This window comes from Silurus meridionalis, chromosome 11 (genome assembly GCF_014805685.1).
Source record: "Silurus meridionalis isolate SWU-2019-XX chromosome 11, ASM1480568v1, whole genome shotgun sequence".
In the NCBI taxonomy this organism is placed as follows: domain Eukaryota; kingdom Metazoa; phylum Chordata; class Actinopteri; order Siluriformes; family Siluridae; genus Silurus; species Silurus meridionalis.
The window spans coordinates 4,467,430-4,489,982 of NC_060894.1; the positions used below are offsets into that span (position 1 = coordinate 4,467,430).

The following is a 22,553-nucleotide window of genomic DNA, read 5'->3' on the forward strand; positions in this document are numbered from 1 at the left end:
TGCATGTCATTTTGTGGAGAAGCCAAAGAAGAGCATAGACAGAAAAAGACAAAGTGGTTTAATTTCATGCTGTTACATATTATTATGAAATCAACTAAGGCATGTTTAAAAATGTATAAGATCTTAGGTGTTTAAGAACAATATAATGGATGGAAGAAGTGAAGAACTATTTTTTATGGCTATTATGTTCCTATCATAATTTATTTCTACAAGACTCTTTGCAAGTGTATTTTTACCTGGAGTTGTTGTGGATATGCATGTAGAAGAATCTATAAAACAAAATGTCATGATTAAAATTAAATATACATTGTATTTAACCCACTGAAAAGTTTTCCATTAGGAATAAAAACATGTTTGTTCAGATTTGTGTAAATTTAAATTCACCTAAATATTTAATTCTATCAATACAAAAAACTTCTAAAATTAAAATGATGACAGTTAATGGTTGTTATTATGTGGTAATAAAGTAATATATTATCTCAAATTAGTTATGTTTATGTTTCCTGTGGTAATTCATACTTACTCATTAACTCATTGATTGGCTGGCAGAAGTGTCCATCATTTGGGAAAGCGTTGATGCAGCCACATGAGGAACTGGTGTCATTATCACAAGACCCATATTGTGTACACTTTTCACATGGCCAGAAATACTGATCCTCACACTTGCACTGATATTCAGTATCATTCAAATTGCATACTGTGGAATAGAAAATCATGCTGAGATCAAATATTATTACAACAATGCTGTGATATTAAAATATGTATTTTATTTAAATCTGAGAAATAATTAAATGTAGGCTATTTTTCATGTATAAGATGCAGTCATAGATCATACATAACCAGTTAGCAATTTTATTTTTGGAGCTATTTATAGATATTAGAAATAAGTCTGATTTATTGACCACTGGGTGGCGACATAATAAATTAAATAGACTTTGATGTCTAGATAAAAAGCAGGAGTGAATCGTGCGAGATAAAAAAAAAAGTTATTCTTAATGTAGTGATGTTTTTACAAAATAATAAATCACTAGAGTAAGTTAGCAGCAGAGTTAGCCTTTTTCTTTCCTACCATTTCTAAATGAGTTGAAAATCTATTTATTGCCTTTTCTATGAGTTTGTGAGCAGATATTTTACAGTGCAAAGTTAATAAACAAAATTTATTAGCATTTCATAATATCTGAATTTCTGCTTGCACACACACTGTTAGATCTGTTAATATGTTATACTCAAAATATTTTCTCCAACTTCATGCCCAATTCTGCATAGAATCATAGAGAACTTTTATTTTGTCAGCACCACCCAGTGACTTAAACAAAAAAACCCTGAATGCTGTTACACTGAATGCATTCAAGTCTCAGGATAATATTTTAGTTTAAGGTCCTTAAAAACACAAGAGAGAAATATCAGTAATACTCTGTATGACTCTATTGAAAGTGGGATCATATAATCTCTATGTTATTCTCATTAAATAGTCATGCCTATGTTTCCTGTTCCAATTCTTACATATTCATCAACTCAATGAATGACTGGTAGAAGTATCTATTATTTGGGAATGCGTTGATACAGACACATGAGGAACAAATCTTTAGCAAAGAAAATCTGAGAAGTCAGTTACCTGTAGTGATGTTAATTTCCATGATGTCAAAGTTATTATCTATTATGGAGTTAATGAAGTTTGTTAAATTGCTCCTCAGTAGATTCAGGACTGCTATATCTGCTGCATCAATCTCAACCTCAACCAGATACTCAACTGAGAAAATAGGGGGAAAAAATTTGTATCATTACATAGAAAAAAGTATGATATTAACAACAACAACAATAATATGGAAGACTGGTCAAAATGTTTACATCTTATAATGGATATTGTTGCAGTTTTACCTGTGCGTATTTCAACTGGACATGTCACGTTACCTATGTAAAGTAAATCATTTACATCATAAAAACAATTAAGAAAATAAATTCTAATTAAAACAGACTGTAAAAAAACAAGCTTTAGTCAGACATGTTTATGTTTTGTATGAAGTTTCAAACGTACTCAAGAGCTCAGAGTCTGGTTGGCAGAATTGTCCATCATTTGGGAAAGCGTTGATGCAGCCACATGAGGAACCGGTGACGTTATTACAAGACCCATATTGTGTGCACTTTTCACATGGCCAGAAATACTGATCCTCACACTTGCACTGATATTCAGTATCATTCAAACTGCACACTGTGGAATAGAAAATCATGCTGATCATATAATTTCTAACACAATGTGACTGTGAGACTCAATAGAAACTGAAAAGTCAGTTACCTGTAGTGATGTTAATTTCCACAAACTCGACATTACTTATTGTTATGGGGAAATTAAAGCTTTTCAATTCGATCCTCAATTCATTCAGGACTATTATATCTAATGCATCAATCTCAACTTCCATCAGATAATTAGCTGAAAGAAAGAGGAAAATAGTGTGTAATTATATACAAAAAGTTTAATAACAACAACAATAAAAGTAATAAAGAACACTGGTCAGAACTGCACATCTTATGGTAGATACTGGGAGAAGGTTTAGCTGTGTGTGCTACTGCTGGACATGTAGTTTACCAGTGGTGGACGAAGTACACAAACCATGTACTTGAGTTAAATAGAGGTGCACTAAAGAAAATATTACTTCAGTAAAAGTGTCCCTTTCAATCTTCACCTGAGTAAAAGCACAAATGTATTTGCCTTCATATGTACTTTGATATTCAAACTACTGTAATTTATTGTGGCTATAATGTTTCTATTTTTCTTTTTACAAGATTCATTGCTTAATCAACTCACTTTATGTGAAAAGATTCTAACGTTACTCTTAGTGCACCTAATTAATTAATAGAATGATATTAATGAGTCAACCACTGATTGAAACCTATTAAAATAATCATGAGGCCAAAACCTTCTTTTCAGCTACTTCCAAAAAAACACTGTCACTGTCACAGGTCACTGGTGTTGTGGCGAGTTTGAGTCAGGAGATTCTTCCATCATTTATTGCTCTCAAAATCATCTGCCTGCTGTTGATCTGAAGCTGAACTGTATGTTGGTGATAAGTAGATACACCAAGCAGCAGCTAAAACAAGTTTAAAACAGAGCTCACGCTCTACACTGACTGGTGTCTTGCTGTGTGCTTATAATAAGATATTATACAAGTGTATTTTTACCTGGATTTGGTGTGGATATGCATGTAGAAGAATCTATAAAACAAAATGAAATTAAAAATTACAAATAAATTGTATTTAACCCATTCTAACTTTTTTCCTGAGAAATTACAAAAATGTTGGTGAAGTATTAAAATCTATTAATACAAAATGGTTGCAATTGGATACTACTAAAGTAATATATTATCTAAAATTAGTCAGGCTTATGTTTCCTGTGGTAATTCATACTTACTCATCAACTCAGTGATTGGCTGGCAGAAGTATCCATCATTTGGGAAAGCGTTGATGCAGCCACATGAGGAACTGGTGTCATTATCACAAGACCCATATTGTGTACACTTTTCACATGGCCAGAAATACTGATCCTCACACTTGCACTGATATTTAGTATCATTCAAATTGCATACTGTGCAATAGAAAATCATGCTGAGATCAAATATTATTACAACAATGCTATGATATTTAAATATGTATTTTATTTAAATCTGAGAAATAATTAAATGTAGGCTATTTTCATGTATAAGATGCAGTCATAGATCATACAAAACCAGTTAGCAATTTTATTTTTGGAGCTATTTATAGATATTATAAATAAGTCTGATTTATTGACCACTGAGTGGCGACATAATAAATTAAATAGACTTTGATGTCTAGATAAAAAGCAGGAGTGAATCGTGCGAGATAAAAAAAAGCTATTCTTAATGTAGTGATGTTTTTACAAAATAATAAATCACTAGAGTAAGTTAGCAGCAGAGTTAGCCTTTTTCTTTCCTACCATTTCTAAATGAGTTGAAAATCTATTTATTGCCTTTTCTATGAGTTTGTGAGCAGATATTTTACAGTGCAAAGTTAATAAACAAAATTTATTAGCATTTCATAATATCTGAATTTCTGCTTGCACACACACTGTTAGATCAGTTAATATTTTATACTCAAAAATATTTCCTCTCCAACTTCATGCCCAATTCTGCATAAAATCATAGAGAACTTTTTATTTTGTCAGCACTATCCAGTGACTTAAACAAAAAAACCCTGAATGCTGTTACACTGAATGCATTCAAGTCTCAGGATAATATTTTAGTTTAAGGTCTTTAAAAACACAAGAGAGAAATATCAGTAATACTTTGTATGACTCTATTGAAAGTGGGATCATATAATCTCTATGTTATTCTCATTAAATAGTCATGCCTATGTTTCCTGTTCCAATTCTTACATATTCATCAACTCAATGAATGACTGGTAGAAGTATCCATTATTTGGGAATGCGTTGATACAGACACATGAGGAACAAATCATAAGCAAAGGAAATCTGAGAAGTCAGTTACCTGTAGTGATGTTAATTTCCATGATGTCAAAGTTATTATCTATTATGGAGTTAATGAAGGTTGTTAATTTGCTCCTCAGTAGATTCAGGACTGCTATATCTGCTGCATCAATCTCAACCTCAACCAAATAATCAACTGAAAAAATAAGGGGAAAAATATTGCATCATTATATAGAAAAAGTATAATGTTAATAACAACAACAATAATATGGAAGACTGGTCAAAATGTTTACATCTTATAATGGATATTGTTGCAGTTTTACCTGTGCGTATTTCAACTGGACATGTCGCGTTACCTATGTAAAGTAAATCATTAACATCATAAAAAAAGATGAAAAAAAATGTCTGATTGAAACAGACTGTAAAAAAACAAGCTTTAGTCAGACATGTTTATGTTTTGTATGAAATTTCATACGTACTCAAAAGCTCAGTGTCTGGTTGGCAGAATTGTCCATCATTTGGGAAAGCATTGATGCAGCCACATGAGGAACTGGTGTCATTATCACAAGACCCATATTGTGTGCACTTTTCACATGGCCAGAAATACTGATCCTCACACTTGCACTGATATTCAGTATCATTCAAACTGCACACTGTGGAATAGAAAATCATGCTGAGATCAAATATTATTAAAACAATGCTGTGATTTTTATATATATATATATATATATATATATATATATATATATATATATATATATATATATATATATATATATATATATATAAAATGCATCTTAGTGATAATTAAATTATAGTCATTTGCATGTTTAAGATACTTTAAATTGTAAGCAGTTATAAATTGATAAATAAAGATAGAAACAGTTAGCTAAATATATTTAATCTAAATATAAGTGATGGGTTTATTTTTGGAGCCATTTATACATATGATAGAGTTGTTTGAGTTATTGACCACTGGGTGGCGACATAATAAATAAAAGCGGTTTTAATTTCTAGCTAAAAAAAAAAAAAGTTCTTTCGGCTTCTTCCTTTAGGGGTCGCCAAAGCGGATCATCCGTATTCGAGATCCGTATGTTCGATTTGGGACATGTATTTACGCTGGATGCCCTTTCTAACGCAAGCCTTCCCATTTATTGGGGCTTGGGACCGGCACTAGGAGTGTGAATCTAGAAAAAAAATATCCTTAATATAATGACCTTTTTATAGAATAATAAATCACTAGCATGAGGTAGACGTGTTTTCTTCAACCATTTCCAAATGAGTTACTACAATAACCACAGTAGTTTTGGATATGAAAATCTATTTAATGCCTTTTCATTGAGGATTTGAGCAGATATTTTACAGTGCAAATTTAATAAACAAAAACAAGCATTACATAATTTCTGATTTCCTGCTTGCACACTTCTAGATCTGCTATTATTTTATATTTAAAAATATTTCCATACAATCATTGAGAACTTTTTATTTTGTCAGCACCACCCAGTGACAACCAAAGCAACTGAATTTTCCTACACTTACTGCGTTTAAATTTCATGATAATATTGTAGTTTGTCATTAAAAACACTGGAGATCAATATGAGTAATATTCTATATAACTTCATTGAAAGTGGGCTCATATCATTTCTAACACAATGTGACTGTGAGACTCAATAGAAACTGAAAAGTCAGTTACCTGTAGTGATGTTAATTTCCACAAACTCGACATTACTTATTGTTATGGGGAAACTAAATCTTTTCAATTCGATCCTTAATTGATTCAGGACTATTATATCTAATGCATCAATCTCAACTTCCATCAGATAATTAGCTGAAAGAAAAGGGTAAATATTGTATAATTATATAGACAAAGTTTAATAACAACAAGAACAATAAAAGTAATAAAGAGCACTGGTCAGAATTGCACATCTTATGGTAGATACTGGGAGAGGTTTAGCTGTGTGTGGTACTGCTGGACCTGATGCTAAACTGCATGTTGGTGCTAAGTAAATAATATAAACAAGTTCAAAACAGAACACATGCTATACCCTGATTGGTGCCTTGCTGTGTCCTTGAACAGTTAAGTTTTTTCCACTCATAAATCAAAAGGAACGACTGATTATACAAAATGCAGTTTAGTAAAAAATAATTTTTTTTGACTAATAAATGTAGTGAAGTTAAAGTAAAAGTCTCCCCAAATGGAATAATTCAGAAAAGTACAGATATGTGAGAAATCTACTTAAGTACAGTATCGAATTACATTTACTTTGTTACTGTCCACCACTGGGTTTGTGGAGGAAGTCCAGAAAACAAACCCCTTACTGATCTTCAGGTGTAGGGTTTAACTGCATGGTTATTTTAGAGAGGGTAAATCTTACATACAACAGCTTTAAAAAGATTAATTTATGATCCATCTTCAAAAGACATATTACACATCTATATGCTGCACACACACACACACACACACACACAGACACACACACACACACACACACACACACACACACACACACACACACACACACACACACACAAACTGTCATTAAATCTTTACCTGGTGTTGTTGTTGATGGAACTGCATGTAATTTTGTGGAGAAGCCAAAGAAGAGCATAGACAGAAAAAGAAAAATACAAATAAATGGTTTAATTTCATGGTGTTACATAATATGAAATCAATTAAGGCATGTTTAAAAATGTATAAGATCTTAGATGTTTAAGAACAATATAACGGATGGAAGAAGTGAAGAACTCTAATCTATTTATAGAATTTTTTAATGAGTCAAACACTGATTAAGATCTATTAAAATTCTTATGAGCCCAAAACCTTCTTTTCAACAACTTCCAAAAATTCACGCAAAGAAGGCCACAGGTGTTGTGGCAAGTTCGAGTCAGAAGTTTCTTTCATCATTTATTATTATCAAAATGTTCTGCCTGCTGTTGAACGGAAGCTGAACTGTGTGTTGGAGATGAGTAGATACACCAAAAACAAATTCAAAACAGAGCTCACGCTCTACACTGACTGGTGTCTTGCTGTGTGCATATAATAAGATATTGAGGGAAAATGCAAGTGTATTTTTACCTGGAGTTGCTGTGGATATGCATGTAGAAGAATCTATAAAACAAAATGTCATGATTAAAAATTAAATATACATTGTATTTAACCCACACCAACGTTTTCCATGAGGAACATGTTTGTTCAGATTTGTGTAGATTTAAATGCACCTAAGTATTTAATTCTATCAATACAAAAACTTCTAAAATTAAAATGAATTTGACAGTAATGGTGGTTATTGTATATTAATAGAATAATATATCATCTAAAATTAGTCAGGCTTATGTTTCCTGTGGTAATTCATACATACTCATCAGCTCATTGCTTGGTTGGCAGAAGTATCCATCATTTGGGAAAGCGTTGATGCAGCCACATGAGGAACTGGTGTCATTATTACAAGACCCATATTGTGTGCACTTTTCACATGGCCAGAAATACTGATCCTCACACTTGCACTGATATTCAGTATCATTCAAACTGCACACTGTGAATAGAAAAACATGCTGAGGTGTTTTTATTTTTTAATTTTTTAAGTACTTTAGAGATATAAACCAATCAGCCATAACTTTAAAACTTCATAACATGTGACATGACATGGCTGGAATATATTTGGCAGCAAGTTCTCTATATTAATAAGTTGAAAGCAGGAGAATTGTAAGCTTTTTTGGTCCAGATCAACAGAAAAACTAGTGTAGCACAAAAAAAAACAACAAAAAATAAAATAATAATAATATATATATATATATATATATATATATATATATATATATATATATATATATATATATATATATATATATAGGCATGTAGATTTTGTTTAAGGCATACCATCTACCTAAATATATGAACTATATTCACTAATGGTAGTGGCCTGTGATGTGCTGGACAAACAAGTCTGGTCTATGGAAGTCAAACAAACAGCACAAAAGACATAAAGAATCTACTGCTACCGACTTGGTCACAGATACCTAAGCAAGCCATAAGAGGTCTCGTGGTGTGCATGCTTTGATGGATCAGTGCTGTTTTGGTGGTACAATTGGGGACTTCACAATTTTAAACAGGCTGGTTTATTGCTATGACTGATCAGGGTACACCAGTTTTTTCACAAATAATGCATAAAGAGCAATTATCAGAAATGTAAATGTCAGTTACCTGTAGTGATGTTCACTTCATTGATAAATATGTTATTATTTATCAACGAAAAACTGGATGTTGATGAAAGGTTTCTCAATTGATTGAGTAATGCTGCATCAACTGTGCCAATATTAATCTCAATCAGATAATCAACTGAGAGAAAGGTAGAAAGTAATTGTACATAAATATAACATTATATCCAACATTTTGAAATATACACAAACCCCATCAACATCTTTCCGTAGTTATCGCTTTAGTTGTACCTGGGAGAGAAACAGCTGGACATGCAGAGTTATCTATGAAAAAATCATATAATTAATTAAAGCACTAAAAATACCATTTATTTAAACCATTCTCAGTTAGACAAATTAGGTAAATACTTCAAACATGCTTAGTATTATATAAAGAAGAAGACCTAGTGCAAATTATTATCTTTATTATAACTCACTATTGACCCTTATATTTTGAGTATTCGTTTATATAATCAAGTGATCTTAATAAGCTGGTGTTCCACACATTTAGAATTTAACTGTGATCATTTTATGTTAATAAGGTATTGTAAGAGCATCCATCAGTCATGATCATTGTTCATGTTTCATATAATACTTACTAGTCAGCTCACTGATTGGTTCACAGAACTGCCCATCATTTGGTAGAGCATTGATGCAGCCACATGTGGTATTGGCAATGGTATCACAAGAACCATATGTTGTACATTTTTCACATGGCCAGAAATATTGATCCTCACACCTGCACTGATATTCAGTATTATTCAAACTGCACACTGTGGAATGAAAAAATAATAATTCATTTGTATTTGTAATTTGTTGTGTTGGATGTGTTCGTAAAGCAGACTTTAAAAACATAAGTTATGAGTATGTCACATTATGCTCACAGTACTTGTACAACGTACAATGATGAAAGAAAGGAGAATAATCTTGTTATCATGTAATCTAAACCCAGCTGGGATTGGTACATTTAGCATAGTGTAACATATTTTACAGCATGAAACATATAACTAAGATTCAGACACATATTTTACCTGTTGTAATATTAAAGCTGTCGATTTCTGTGGTGTTGTCAATTTGCAAAGAAGTCATGGACTGCAGTGATAATCTGATTTGGTCATAAATTGCTTGTGACACATTCACCTCTACGATTATCATGTATTGTGTCATATTGGTATTCACTGTGTTCACTGGAAAAAAATCACGTGATTTGGTTATTTAGGTAACAAATATATATAAAAAATAAAAATAAAACAGACAAATATATCATAATCTTAAAGCAGGATGTTTAAACATAACTTTGATGAAGTTTTATTTACCATCTCGTTTTTCCCTTAAATGATGCGTTTGTCCCTCTGTGTAACCAAACTGAATTTTATTGTCGGGAAAAAGATCATAATTAGGCATAACGTTGCATAATAATTGTTGCTGTAATAATCATTTTTAGATTGAAAATTATTTTAAATTTACAATAAAGTATCTTATTTTACTTTCTAGATTTGACTTTAGAATTTAGATAGTAACAAATAATATTATTAAGGAAGGCTCAGGAATTAAAAATATATAAATAAATCAATTTATGTTTCTTTAATCTTTGACACTTGAAATAATTTTCAAAACATCTAGAACCTTTTTAAATCTGCTGATTATTTAGACTCTTTTGTCTCTATACTTTGTATTTAGAAATCTTGAGAACTTGACAATGTGTGACAAGAAATTTTGAAATATTACCTCTACAATCATGTCTGAAATTTCCAAAAATTCTTGTGATCTCGCCACTTGCATGTAAATAAGCAAGATGGCAACAAATCTCACGAGATTTTCCGATCTTATCACTGTAAAAAGTAAAGATAAAAAAAAAAATGTATACATGTTTGTAAAATGTTTTTAAGGAATTAATTTCACAAATGTATAAAATATTATTCTACATCAGTAGATGTTTTATTTAATTTCTAGGTCCATTCCAACCTCCCAGCATCATTGTTTCTAAAGCTGGTCATCCACTCAATTCTTTAAAAGATTATCTATTGTTGTCTGGACATGACAAGCTGGAGCATAGACTGCGTGTATGTTGAAGTATTTTCCATGAAAAAAAACATTTGATTTCATTAAGAATGATTCAGAATGATCAGAATTGACTGCATGGACAAAGTGGTCTGCATGAGGTAGCACAGCACCAAAGTTCTTGTACATCAGCACAGCAACCACATTGAAGTTAACACAGATTATTATTAATCTCTTACCATCATAACCTAAAATTCTTTCTAGCCTGAGCGGGCAAAACATTTGGCCAATGTATTATCATGACCTAAATGCTCACTAGTGTTAGAGGCTCACTGAGCAGTTAGAAATTATGTACCATATCTAAAGCATCATAGTTACAAAAAATTAATGATCTATTAAACTGTGAACTAACCTATGATTATTTGTTGTCTAATTAAGTTGTAATTTGATATGAATGAAGGCTGCTAATTTAAAATAAAGGCCTTGCCTCAAAAAGGATTATTTTTTTTGGTCTTGATCTTAGTCCTGCATTCATTTAAATTAAATACACATCCATATTATCCTTAATACACTGTTTTTACTTGATTTCGCTAATCCTGGTCTTGGAATTGACAATACCAGTCTTGGTTTCAACTCGATTATCCTGATCTCACCTTACAATTCTTCCCCATACCACCAGGGTGAACTATTACTCAAAACCAAGGCAATTCTTGGACTAGCAGAACTCTTACCTGATATTCATTCAAGTATTGCTTTTTTTATTGCATTTCTAGCCTTTTGGTTTGTATCGAAAAGCTTGTATTGTAAGCTAAGTCTGTGTTTTGTTTTCCGGTTTTGTACAAGTTTTATCATTTGTCTATTTCACCTTGAATTGCATAATGGGATTGGATGTTGGTTTGGTTTTACCTGAATTTCAACTGTAATTGCATGATTATTAATAATGCAAAATTGTCTCTCCACCTCCCTCAAACTCTTCAGTCAATTAGGTATAATTAAAGCTAGTAAGAAAGGCAAAAGTAAAACCCAACAGCACATTGCTCTGAAGGTTAAACTGAACCTTTTAAACAGGACATTCTTGAACACTGTCAGAAAGGAACTGGTTGTTTTAGTCACCACTCCCAGTAATTGCTAACAGCTCACTTTGTGCAGCTGTACCATCCACTTAAAGAAATGTAGTGTACAGAACTGAAAAAACGTGCATGTAAAACTTTATATAACTCAACAGAAATGCACTCTTATGTAATTGCAACTGATGACTGCATACTTCTTCGTTGAAAAAAGTAACCGACATGGAGATTAATCATGAAACATACTGACTTTGAGAAACTTTTACTAGTTGTAAACTAGTGTACTATTTGGGTACATTTATTATGGAAGGCCTAAAAGGTACTGAAGTCCTAAGAGGCATTATAATATATTTTTTTCTGTCTTGTTTTTTCATGATCTTCATTTTCCTGTAATCTTAACATTAAAAAAAGTAGTTTTCTCATTATCACAACTTAATGTTCTCATGATCTTGACATAAACATTGTTTTCTCGTGATTTGTATTTATTTTTTTGTGTATTCAGCATTAAAGCATGTTCTTGAGGCAGCATCATCGAGATCATAAGAAAAATGTTGTGATCATGAAAAAACAAGCTAGAAAAAATATTATTATGCATGGCCTCTTCTGTATTTTCATACAGACGATGAGGGAAAAAAACAAGTATGTCAAGGTATATAAAAAATGTTTCAAATAGGCTACTCTATTCAGGAATTGAAATCTGGAAAGTCCAGTCAGCCCATTTGTATTCGTTTTGTAAAGAGACCAGACACCCGTCTTTCCTAGTATTGTGGTCAAGACAACCATTGTACAGCCCATGACAATTACTAGAGACAAGACCAAATGAGTAGAGGCCAAGTCAAGAACAAGTCTGAATAAAATGAAACCAAAAGATTTAGACTAAAAAACATCCTTTCAATAGGAAAAGCTTTTACTTTAACAATTTTGCTTCTTCATACGTTGTTCCAATAATTTGGCTGGTTTTTTTTGTTGTTGTTTGTTTGTTTTTAAAGGAATGAGGCCAAAACCACATTTGGCAAGAACAATGACCATGAATTAGACATGTCAAAGTCAGTAGAGGAAGCATCTCAATCAGAACCATAGTTCTAAGTACACAATGTAATAATTTGTGTTTACTCACCTGTCACGTGTGGATAAGGCATATTGTTTTTAAACTTGTTTTGCAGCATACCTGTACTAAGAGCCATCTACTATTCAAGCAGAACAACAGCATAATGGGACATACTGTCTATAAACTATAATTTTTATATAAAAACCCGATAACAGATGATGTAAACTATAAGGCTTGGGCTTCTTAACATGAGTCATGAGTGATGGTTTTATGTTCTATTTTCTCTAATGTTCTGGAATCTCTACACCAGTTAGAAACTATATCTCACATTTTTGTCATTTTTGATTGTTTGCCAAATATTCTACATGGCTTCCCTGAACCATAACACAAACAAACACCACCCCCAACACACACACACACACACACACACACACACACACACACACACACACACACACAGAACATGTTAAATTCGTTAAATATGCATGTAATTCTTGTAAATAATAATAATAAGCCACAATTTAAAACCAGAACCAGCCATTAGTGGTTTTAACAAGTCTTTTGAAATGTACTAGTGCAATGAACACAATTTCTACACTATATGGACATAATTTCATGGACTCCTGAACATCACACCCATATATGGTTCTTCAACCTGCTTATACAAACCTATAAGCACACAACTACATAGCACATCTTTGTTTTGTTTTTTTTTAGCCTAAAGATTTCTCTTTATTGGAACTGAAGATTCCAAACCTGTTCTGGCACAAAGTTGCTTCTGTGCTCCACAAAGACAAAGGTCCAGGTGCACACAAATTTTTGGCCGTAAAATATATTTACTATCTTTTAAAAAATATTTCCTCAGTAAGGTTTTTCAGTGATGGTATTGCAGAGTCGATGCTGTATTTTTATTTCATTTTCTCTAGTTCCTATATTTCCTATATTTTTCTCTATCTCCTATATTTGCTATATTTTTTCTATCACAATTATTTCCACTTCATGATGGTAACTAAAGAAATTAACACCTTTTTTCATTCAGCTATCATAATGCTTTATGATTTGCTTTTATTATAGGATGCAAAGTTTTAAAAGTCTCAACTTCAGCGAACAAAGCTTCTCCTAAAGAATAATTCAGACTAAAGCTATGACTCTGGTAATACATCTGATCAGATTAACTGTAGACTTGATGGCAGGTCGAAAGTGCAAAAGTAACCCAGATGCTGATTTCCTGACGAATAGAACATAATACTTTTGGTTTCTACAATCTCAACAAGTTTGACGTGTTTCCTTCTATGCAAATAAGCACATCTAATTGCAAAACATTCCTTTGTAACACAATTTATTTCTTAAAGATAGTACTGCTACATTCTTATATAAAAGTCTAAAAGATATATAACTTACCTTTATATTCCATGGTGCTCAGGTAGGTTTTGGGACTCCAGCTGGTTTCTCTTTGGTGCCTCTGTGTAAAACACAAGAGCTACTGAGCAAATTCCAAAAACAGCCAGAAGCACTACTAGAATTTTTTACATTCTTCACAGAAGATATATATGATATAGGTATAAAAATGAAATCACACAGTTTTTTTATTCTATGGTTTTACAGATCAATAATAAAAGTCACTACTAAGGACCAGATGATAATAAAAAAAATATTATTAGATTTTTAGCAGCTCTTCGAATTTGTAACTACATATGAACAACAGCAAGTGACATATTACACTGTCATCATTAATTTTGTATATAAAAAAGAAAATGAAACAGACAAACCTTGTGTGAAACTCTAAGTACATCTTTTTTTTTTTTTTTTTTTTTTTTTTTTAATTGAAACTTTTGACATTTACAGGGTCTAAACATAGTAAACACATCTGAGCTTTTACAGTTTAAGCAGGTTGCCACTCATCTGAATTCTCTTCAAAATACACATTTAAAATAATATGAAATATGCATTATTACAGAAAAAGAAAAAAAAAAAAACATAAATAAGCAAAAATAAATAAATAAATAAATAAACAATTAAAAAAAATAAATTATAAATTTAGAATAGAAATAAGCAAAATTGTATCACCGTTACATTACCATTCATTCCTTCCATGCCAAGTTCCGTATTCCCAGTGCTAATAGATGTGTCTCCCCAGCTCCAAGATAAATAAAAAAGGGGTCCCATACTTTATAGAATTTAAAAGGTTTGTCCTTTAATGCTGTTGAAAACGCTTCATATGGAATAAGACCTTTGATTGTGTTAATCCAAGTAAGTACATCTTCTGACTCAATAGTTTGTAAAACCAGCTTTAGCAACAATAACTTGAAGTAATTGTGTTCTGTGTGACTTTATCAGTTTCTCACATCACTGTGAAGGAATTTGGGGTCACTTGATTATTGAGGTTTGCAGGCATTTGTTTTTGGACGGCTATCTTATGGTTTTAAATCACTTTGAGGTTGAGTTCTGGATTTTGACTGCGTCAATGCAACACCTCGAGTCTGTTCTTTTTCAGCCATTTTGTTGTAGATTTGTGTGTGTGCTTGGGATCATTGTCTTGTTGCATGACTCACTTTAGCTGTTGGACAGATGGCCTCACATTTATCTGTAGAAAGCTTTGGTAGACAGAGTTCTTGGCCAACTCAATGACTGCAAGTTGAACAGGTTCTGTGGGTTCAAAACAAGCCCAAATGATCACCCCTCCACCACAGTGCTTGACAGTTGTTATCAGATATCTGTGCTGATATGCAGTGTTTAGTTTTTTTGGTCTTGTCTGTCCAAAGGCCATTGTTACAGAAGTCTTGAAACATTTCCAAACAAACTATATTCATCTTCTTCTTCTTGAATGCTCTAGACCAGTAACCTCTTTAAACTTGGGCTTTTACAGAAGTGGTCATATTTGCAGATGATCAATTAATCAATTGCAAATGATTAGCAGCACCTGGCTGCTACTTAATTTCTTAAATCCTATGGAAGGTGTACATAGTTTTTCACACATGATGATGTTCATCTGTTGCAATTAATTTTAAGATGAAGATGAAACACTATGAAGATAACACTTTTACATTTGGCACTCTATGTATTGTGAATTTAGTTGTCAGAGATTATTGTCGCGACTGACATGACATTTCTCAAGAATACATTACTCAGTCACGATGTGTTATAATCAATCATTCACTACCATTTAAAAAGAAAATACTTTCTACAGTCTTTAATCTTACCAAAATTGACTAAGCTTTCTATGATAGCTATGTGAAAAAGTAATGTACATAATATTAATGTATACAGGTATCCACATGTAGCTTAATGATTGCTCACACTTTCTGGTTCCACAAGGTAATATATATATATAGTGGAACCCGGTTATGTCGATGTCCTAGGGGGTCGCCAAAAAGCATTGAGATAACGGATGATCGAGATAAATGAAAATAAAAATGGCGGCAATATATTAACATGCTTGAAATTTCTTTATGTACATGATGTGCGTTAATAAATGAGAATGTGCATGCACGTGTTTTTGAAGGGTTTTTTTACACAACAGCGTTGCCGCGATTTGTTTGATGAAGGCATGCTATAAAAATACATACAGTACATGTTTATCTGTCAGGAATCCACCTACCACGCCCCCTTCGGCCCCCTTCAGCGTGTCAGGTGCTTTCTCGGCTGCTTTCTCTTAAGCTCCCGGCTTCAATCGCGCACATATGGTGCTCGTTTAGCATCATCACCACCTCCTATTTCAACTTCCACACTCTCACTGTCCGTTATTGTTGGTATATGTTGGTTCACGGCGGTCGTTGTTATCGCTCATGTGTATCCCGGCACGTGCCTTCCCACCGGCACTCTCTCAATGGCTGCTTTTTTCTTCCCCAAGCGCACCGCGGATTCCCCCCGATCCTGCCGGTGTTCATTCTATGCTTTTGCTGCTCATCCCACGTTCCGCGCCACCAAGCGCGGCTTTCGCCTCCCGTTCATCGCATAACATTTTACAACAAATGGCATATGTGCACTAACTAACAGCAGAGATTCACCAGTATACAATACAACACCTGTAGCAGCTGTAAGCGTAGATTTTTCCGCCACTTCCGCGAGTTCTTCTGCGGCTGCACCGAGATAACCGACGTTAAATGGCAAATTTTTCCCCCCCTTGTGCTCGAGATATCAGGGTTCGGCGACATAAAAGAATCAACATAACCGATAAAAAATGCTAAGACAAAGCGAGAATTTGGCGGTTCCATATATATATATAATGATCAGAAAACATTCAATGTAAAAAAAATAAGATTTCAACCCCTCATTACATCTGCTATTTTATCTATATGTATCCTTATCCTGTACATTTTGCCCAACATTTCACATTCACTGTACATATATGCTTACATATATATCACATGCTGTAAATATGCTATGTATTTATCTGCACTATTTGCACGATTGCTACTTTTTGCACTTTTGGTAGATAGATTGACAATAAAGTTTTATCTATCTATCTATCTATCTATCTATCTATCTATCTATCTATCTATCTATCTATCTATCTATCTATCTATCTATCTATCTATCTATCTATCTATCTATCTATCTATCTAACTATCTATCTATCTATCTATCTATCTATATGTCTGGCTGTCTATCTGTCTATCTATTTATTTATTTCTAGTATGCAATATATTGTATAACCAGTTTCTTTTTTATTTAATTTTGAAGATTATTTTGTTTTTTTTAGGTTTTGCATGCAAAATCATTCCAATTGCAGGATTATCTGTTTAAAGAAACCTAATATATTAGTTTATTTAAAAGAAAAATTATATTCACAATTATAATATTTAAAGATAAAAGAGATACTTAGTATTAAATATAAAAAACTGTTTCATACTGTTTGGGAAAAACTAAACTACATAATTAAAATTCCTGTAATAATTTTATTAATGAAGCATGAATAATTCATTAATAAGACAAAAGCTATTAAAAATTCATTCATTAGTAAGACATGCTTTGTTCTTCCCAAAATGTCTATATAGAAAACACAGTGTTAATAATATTGTTAACAAGTTTTTGTATTTTAAGTCTTACCTTGGCTCCAGCTGGCCCACGTTTATCTCACTGAAGATAAGCAGCTTTGTCAGAAACTGGCCAGGAATCTATGGCTTTTTCACATCCGACAGCTGATCATACAGATGCATTATCATTAAAACTTAAATCTATTATGTCTGCATACTTGCCAGACCAGTTTGGATTCTTTTTCCGCATTTTTCCTCTTGCTTCTAGTTTTTAATTATAAAGTTAAGGTGAGGCAGATTTTAAGGATCATGGCATTTCAGATAACTTGGATAAACTGACTATTAAAAAAAAGTATAATGTAAAATGGATTGTTTGTTTTTTGCTTTGTCTTTAAAGGGATTTCACACATTCCAGGACACTCACTTATTGACAGAATCTCATTAGTTGCTTATCTTGATGAAGTGACAAACAGGATTTGCCTCACAGCCCTAAGAAATATGTTGATGCTTTTTTTTGTGACACTAAAAAATACCCTTAAGGTTTGGCTCTTATTTTTCCTACTTTAGTATAAGACTTCATACTACCTAATAGATGGTTTAACTCTCAGAACAGTTTTTTTAAGAACTTTATGGGTTTTTCAGGGGGCAAGCATCTAGACCTAATGAGCCACAGATTCAGTGATCATTTTGGTGTAAATTTACAGTAAAATACAGCATTTATACAGGACCACTACCGTAATTAATGTTTACAGCATATCACTGTTCTTACCAAATACAGTATCCTACCATAATATACATGCAATCATGTACATCCCTAACTGCAACAGAGAGCATGATTTGTTAAAACTATGCACAGGCATGTGATCATTACCACCCGATCCCCAGGCTAAACCCTCCATATGCATACTGGCACTCAACCACGCCTCCATGTTAAAATTACAGCAGGTGTTACAAATGATATATTAGAATTACTTTTTGTCATATAGAATAGAATAGCCTTTATTTGTCACATATACATTACAGCACGGTGAAATTCGTTCTTTGCATATCCTATCCTGCTCGGAAGTGTTGAAAAATAAAAGTTCACAGAAGCCTCAAAACTACACACAAACAGACTGAATTACATAAACACAATCAGGTTTTGTGAAACTCCCAAGTTTCATGTCTGTCAGTTTAATAACTATTTAAATGACAGGTTGTGAGCTATAGCTTTATATATAATCAAACCATAAACAAACTGAGAACATTCCTGTTTTATATTCATTTAACATGTGAATGCAGCTCATGATGATATCTATTAAATGGAACTTATTCACAATTTATCAAAAATTTACATAATAAGGCCCTGTTCGTAGAAGTTTATTCATCATAAAAACAAGGCAGAAACAAATTACATTACTATACTGAAAATTGTTCTATTACAGATATCTATTGGGGTTTAGTTTCAGTTTCATTCCACACCCACCTCAAAATACTTTTACCATTATGTCAAATGAAATATGTGAATAGCAAGAATGACAAAAGGATTAAAATAGGTAGACAAGAAAACAGAAGCTGTAGGTGTTAACTCTGGGCATTCTTCTGCTGTTTCGCCTTTAAGCTGGCATTGTACACGCCGCTGTTGTAACCTTCTCGTTTTTTTTTATTTTGTTTCTTTTGTTTCTCGAAATCTCAACTGCAAAAAACTGGATTCTGATGGCTGAAAAGGCACAAATACAATTAGACATACTATAGATTCCATTGTTCTTCACTAACTTACATTACATAACTTACATGCGATACTCCTCCAGATGCAACAGTTAAAATCCTAATGAACATTTTAGGGCTTGATTCATTCGGCTGGGATTCATTACTCATTTTTAAAAGTGCAATAACTTTTATAAGTATTATTGTAGTCTCACTTTTTTTTTCACTGCTGTTACACATTTCATTTCACTTAATATAAACCTTAATACCAAATAAACCAATAAAATATTCTGATTCCAATAGTGTAAATATAAATAGTAGCGCCATCTTGTGACGAAATTGGTTGGCACATCCAGCTAGTCTGCTATTATACATTTGGACGTATCTTGCTAGTATGCTATATATAAAGTGTAAAAGGAAAAGCAGTGTGTTTTGGATATATATATATATATATATATATATATATATATATATATATATATATATATATATACAAAACACACTGCTTTTTCTTTTACACTTTATAAAATCTTTTGTTAAGTTAATGATTTAGTCAGTAGGCTTTATGCACAAATGTTTTTAATACATTAATACATGGAAATGTTTTTAATACATTTGTTTGCAAGCCAATGAATGCATTGTAGTGCATCATAAGCCAGGTATTGCAACATACCAAATTTGTGTTTTTTTTTCTCTGTGTAGTCCTTTTCACAGTCCAGACGCAGTAATGTACCGTACTTAAATTCTTCAACCAGGGTTTCAAAATGCAGCTTTTGAAATAATGCATTTGTAAGAGTAGTTTTATACTGCAGCAATACACAGTAAAATCTTGATTTTTGCATTAAAAAAAAGGTTAAATATTTATTGTGTGCATTGCGGTTGGCATGTGGCATCATTAACCAGTAAACTATTCTTTGACTCTGTTAGAAGACAGAATGTGTTTGTGTACAAACCTGATTCCAAAAAAGTTGGGATACTGTACAAATTGTAATAAAAAAGGAATGCAATAATTTACAAATCTCTTAAACTTATATTTTATTCACTAAAGAATATAGATAACATATCAAATGTTGAAAGTGAGACATTTTAAAAAGTCATGCCAAATATTGGCTCATTTTGGATTTCATGAGAGCTATACATTCCAAAAACGTTGGGACAGGTAGCAATAAGAGGTCAATTGGCAACATGATTGGCTATGAAAAGAGCCTCTCAGTGTGGCAATGTCTCTCGGAAGTCAAGATGGGCAGAGGATCACCAATTCCCCCAATGCTGCGGCGAAAAATAATGGAGCAATATCAGAAACAAGTTTCTCAGAGAGAAAGTGCAAAGAGTTTGAAGTTATCATCATCTATAGTGCATAATATCATCCAAAGATTCAGAGAATCTGGAACAATCTCTGTGTGTAAGGGGTAAGGCCGGAAAACCATACTGGATGCCAGTGATCTTCGGGCCCTTAGACGGCACTGCATCACATACAGGAATGCTGCTGTAATGGAAATCCCAACATGGGCTCAGGAATACTTCCAGAAAACATTGTCAGTGGACACAATCCACCATGCTATTCGCCATTGCCGGCTAAAACTCTATAGGTAAAAAAAAAAGCCATATCCAAACATGATCCAAAATCGCAGGCGCTTTCTCTATGCCAAGGCTCATTTAAAATGGACTGTGTCAAGGTGGAAAACTGTTTTGGTCAGACGAATCAAAATTTGAAGTTGTTTTTGGAAAACTGGGATGCCATGTCATCCGGACTAAAGAGGATAAAGACAACCCAAGTTGTTATCAGCACTCAGTTCAAAAGCCTGCATCTCTGATGGTATGGGGTTGCATGAGTGCATGTGGAATGGGCAGCTTACACATCTGGAAAGGCACCATCAATGTTGAAAGGTATATCCAAGTTCTAAAACAACATATGCTCCCATCGGCGTCCTCCATAGGTGTCCGAGGCATGACGGCACCCGCTGTGGCTGTATGAGGTGCGACGGCACGATCAGTGGATGTTAGATGCACGACGGCGTCCTCTGTGGTTGTTCAAGGCGAGACGGCAGCCTTGGTGGGGTCTTAGCATAACTGCGCTTCTGGAGGAGCTTTGAGCCACTACGTCGCCTTCGGGGGATCTTTGAGGCATGACGGCGCTGCCGGAGGAACTGTGGATTGTGACATTGCCTTCAGAGAGATCTTGGAGTATGACGGCACTACCAGAGGGGCTTTGTAGAGCTACAGTGCTTTCAGAAGAGTCTTGAAGCGCGAAGGCACCTGCGGGGGAACTTTGAACTGCTACGTCACCCTCAGAGGGAATTTGGAACGTAAAGGCGTTTGCTGGCAGACCTTGAGGCACAGCATCGCTCTTGGAGGGACCTTGAAACGTGACTGCGCCTTCGGAGAGACTTGAAATCACAACGACGCCTTCAGAGGAGCATGAAAGCACAGCATCGCCGTCAGAGGAACTGTGAAGTGCAACGGTCTTGTACTCCGTGGGGCTTGGAGACTGGTGCTTGGGTTGGCATTTCCTAACGTCCGCCGCTATCATCCCGAACATCTTCGAGAATTGTCTGGTAAAACTGGTAAACATGCCAAAATCGTACTACACAAACCTTCCCCAGACAGGAGAGAGCTGCAGAACACGATCTTGGCTCCTTCGGTGGGGAATTGGGATGACTGCACATCCACGTACCTTCCGACGCTTTGTAAGAAGCCACTCCACTCAGTCGAGTCGCCGTAAAATCTGTCCAGGAATGCCATCAGGCTTTTGTATTATTCCGAGCCGGCAAACATGCTTTGGGAGGAGCGGCCGTAAGCTTCCATGTGGAAACTGAAGCTGTACTGGTCTGCCGATCCATCGCGGTAGAGCGATTTCTTTTTTTGCGGTTATGGTCGGATCTTCTGTCAGGGTTGTGACCACGAGTAGGAAGTGGAAGTAACTTAGTCATAGTGTTTATTATAGTATGAACACAAACACGAGTCTGGGAGAGTCATGAACTGTAATGCAGGTGTAATCCATAATGCCGGTATAGTCCGGAATGTGGGTATAATCCGTAAAGCGGGTACGATCCGGAAAGCGTGTGTAATCTGTAAAGCGGGTAGAATCCGTAAAGCGAGTATAATCCGTATCGCGACTATAATCCTCAAACACTGAGCCAGGA

General features: G+C 33.8%; 1 protein-coding gene across 1 annotated transcript in view; it reads right to left on the reverse strand.

Annotated features, from left to right (window-relative positions):
* The window catches only part of LOC124393668, a 100,235-nt gene that overhangs the window by 43,830 nt on the left and 33,852 nt on the right, over window positions 1–22,553 (reverse strand). Inside the window, exons 26-40 of the mRNA XM_046861629.1 lie at window positions 7,798–7,971; window positions 7,515–7,547; window positions 6,990–7,010; window positions 6,132–6,266; window positions 4,918–5,091; window positions 4,762–4,794; window positions 4,500–4,634; window positions 3,407–3,580; window positions 3,178–3,210; window positions 2,294–2,428; window positions 2,036–2,209; window positions 1,879–1,911; window positions 1,616–1,750; window positions 524–697; window positions 237–269 (exon numbers count right to left, since the gene is read on the reverse strand). Coding sequence (XP_046717585.1) covers window positions 237–269; window positions 524–697; window positions 1,616–1,750; window positions 1,879–1,911; window positions 2,036–2,209; window positions 2,294–2,428; window positions 3,178–3,210; window positions 3,407–3,580; window positions 4,500–4,634; window positions 4,762–4,794; window positions 4,918–5,091; window positions 6,132–6,266; window positions 6,990–7,010; window positions 7,515–7,547; window positions 7,798–7,971 — 1,596 coding nt within the window. The remainder of the gene's footprint in view (window positions 1–236; window positions 270–523; window positions 698–1,615; window positions 1,751–1,878; window positions 1,912–2,035; window positions 2,210–2,293; window positions 2,429–3,177; window positions 3,211–3,406; window positions 3,581–4,499; window positions 4,635–4,761; window positions 4,795–4,917; window positions 5,092–6,131; window positions 6,267–6,989; window positions 7,011–7,514; window positions 7,548–7,797; window positions 7,972–22,553) is intronic.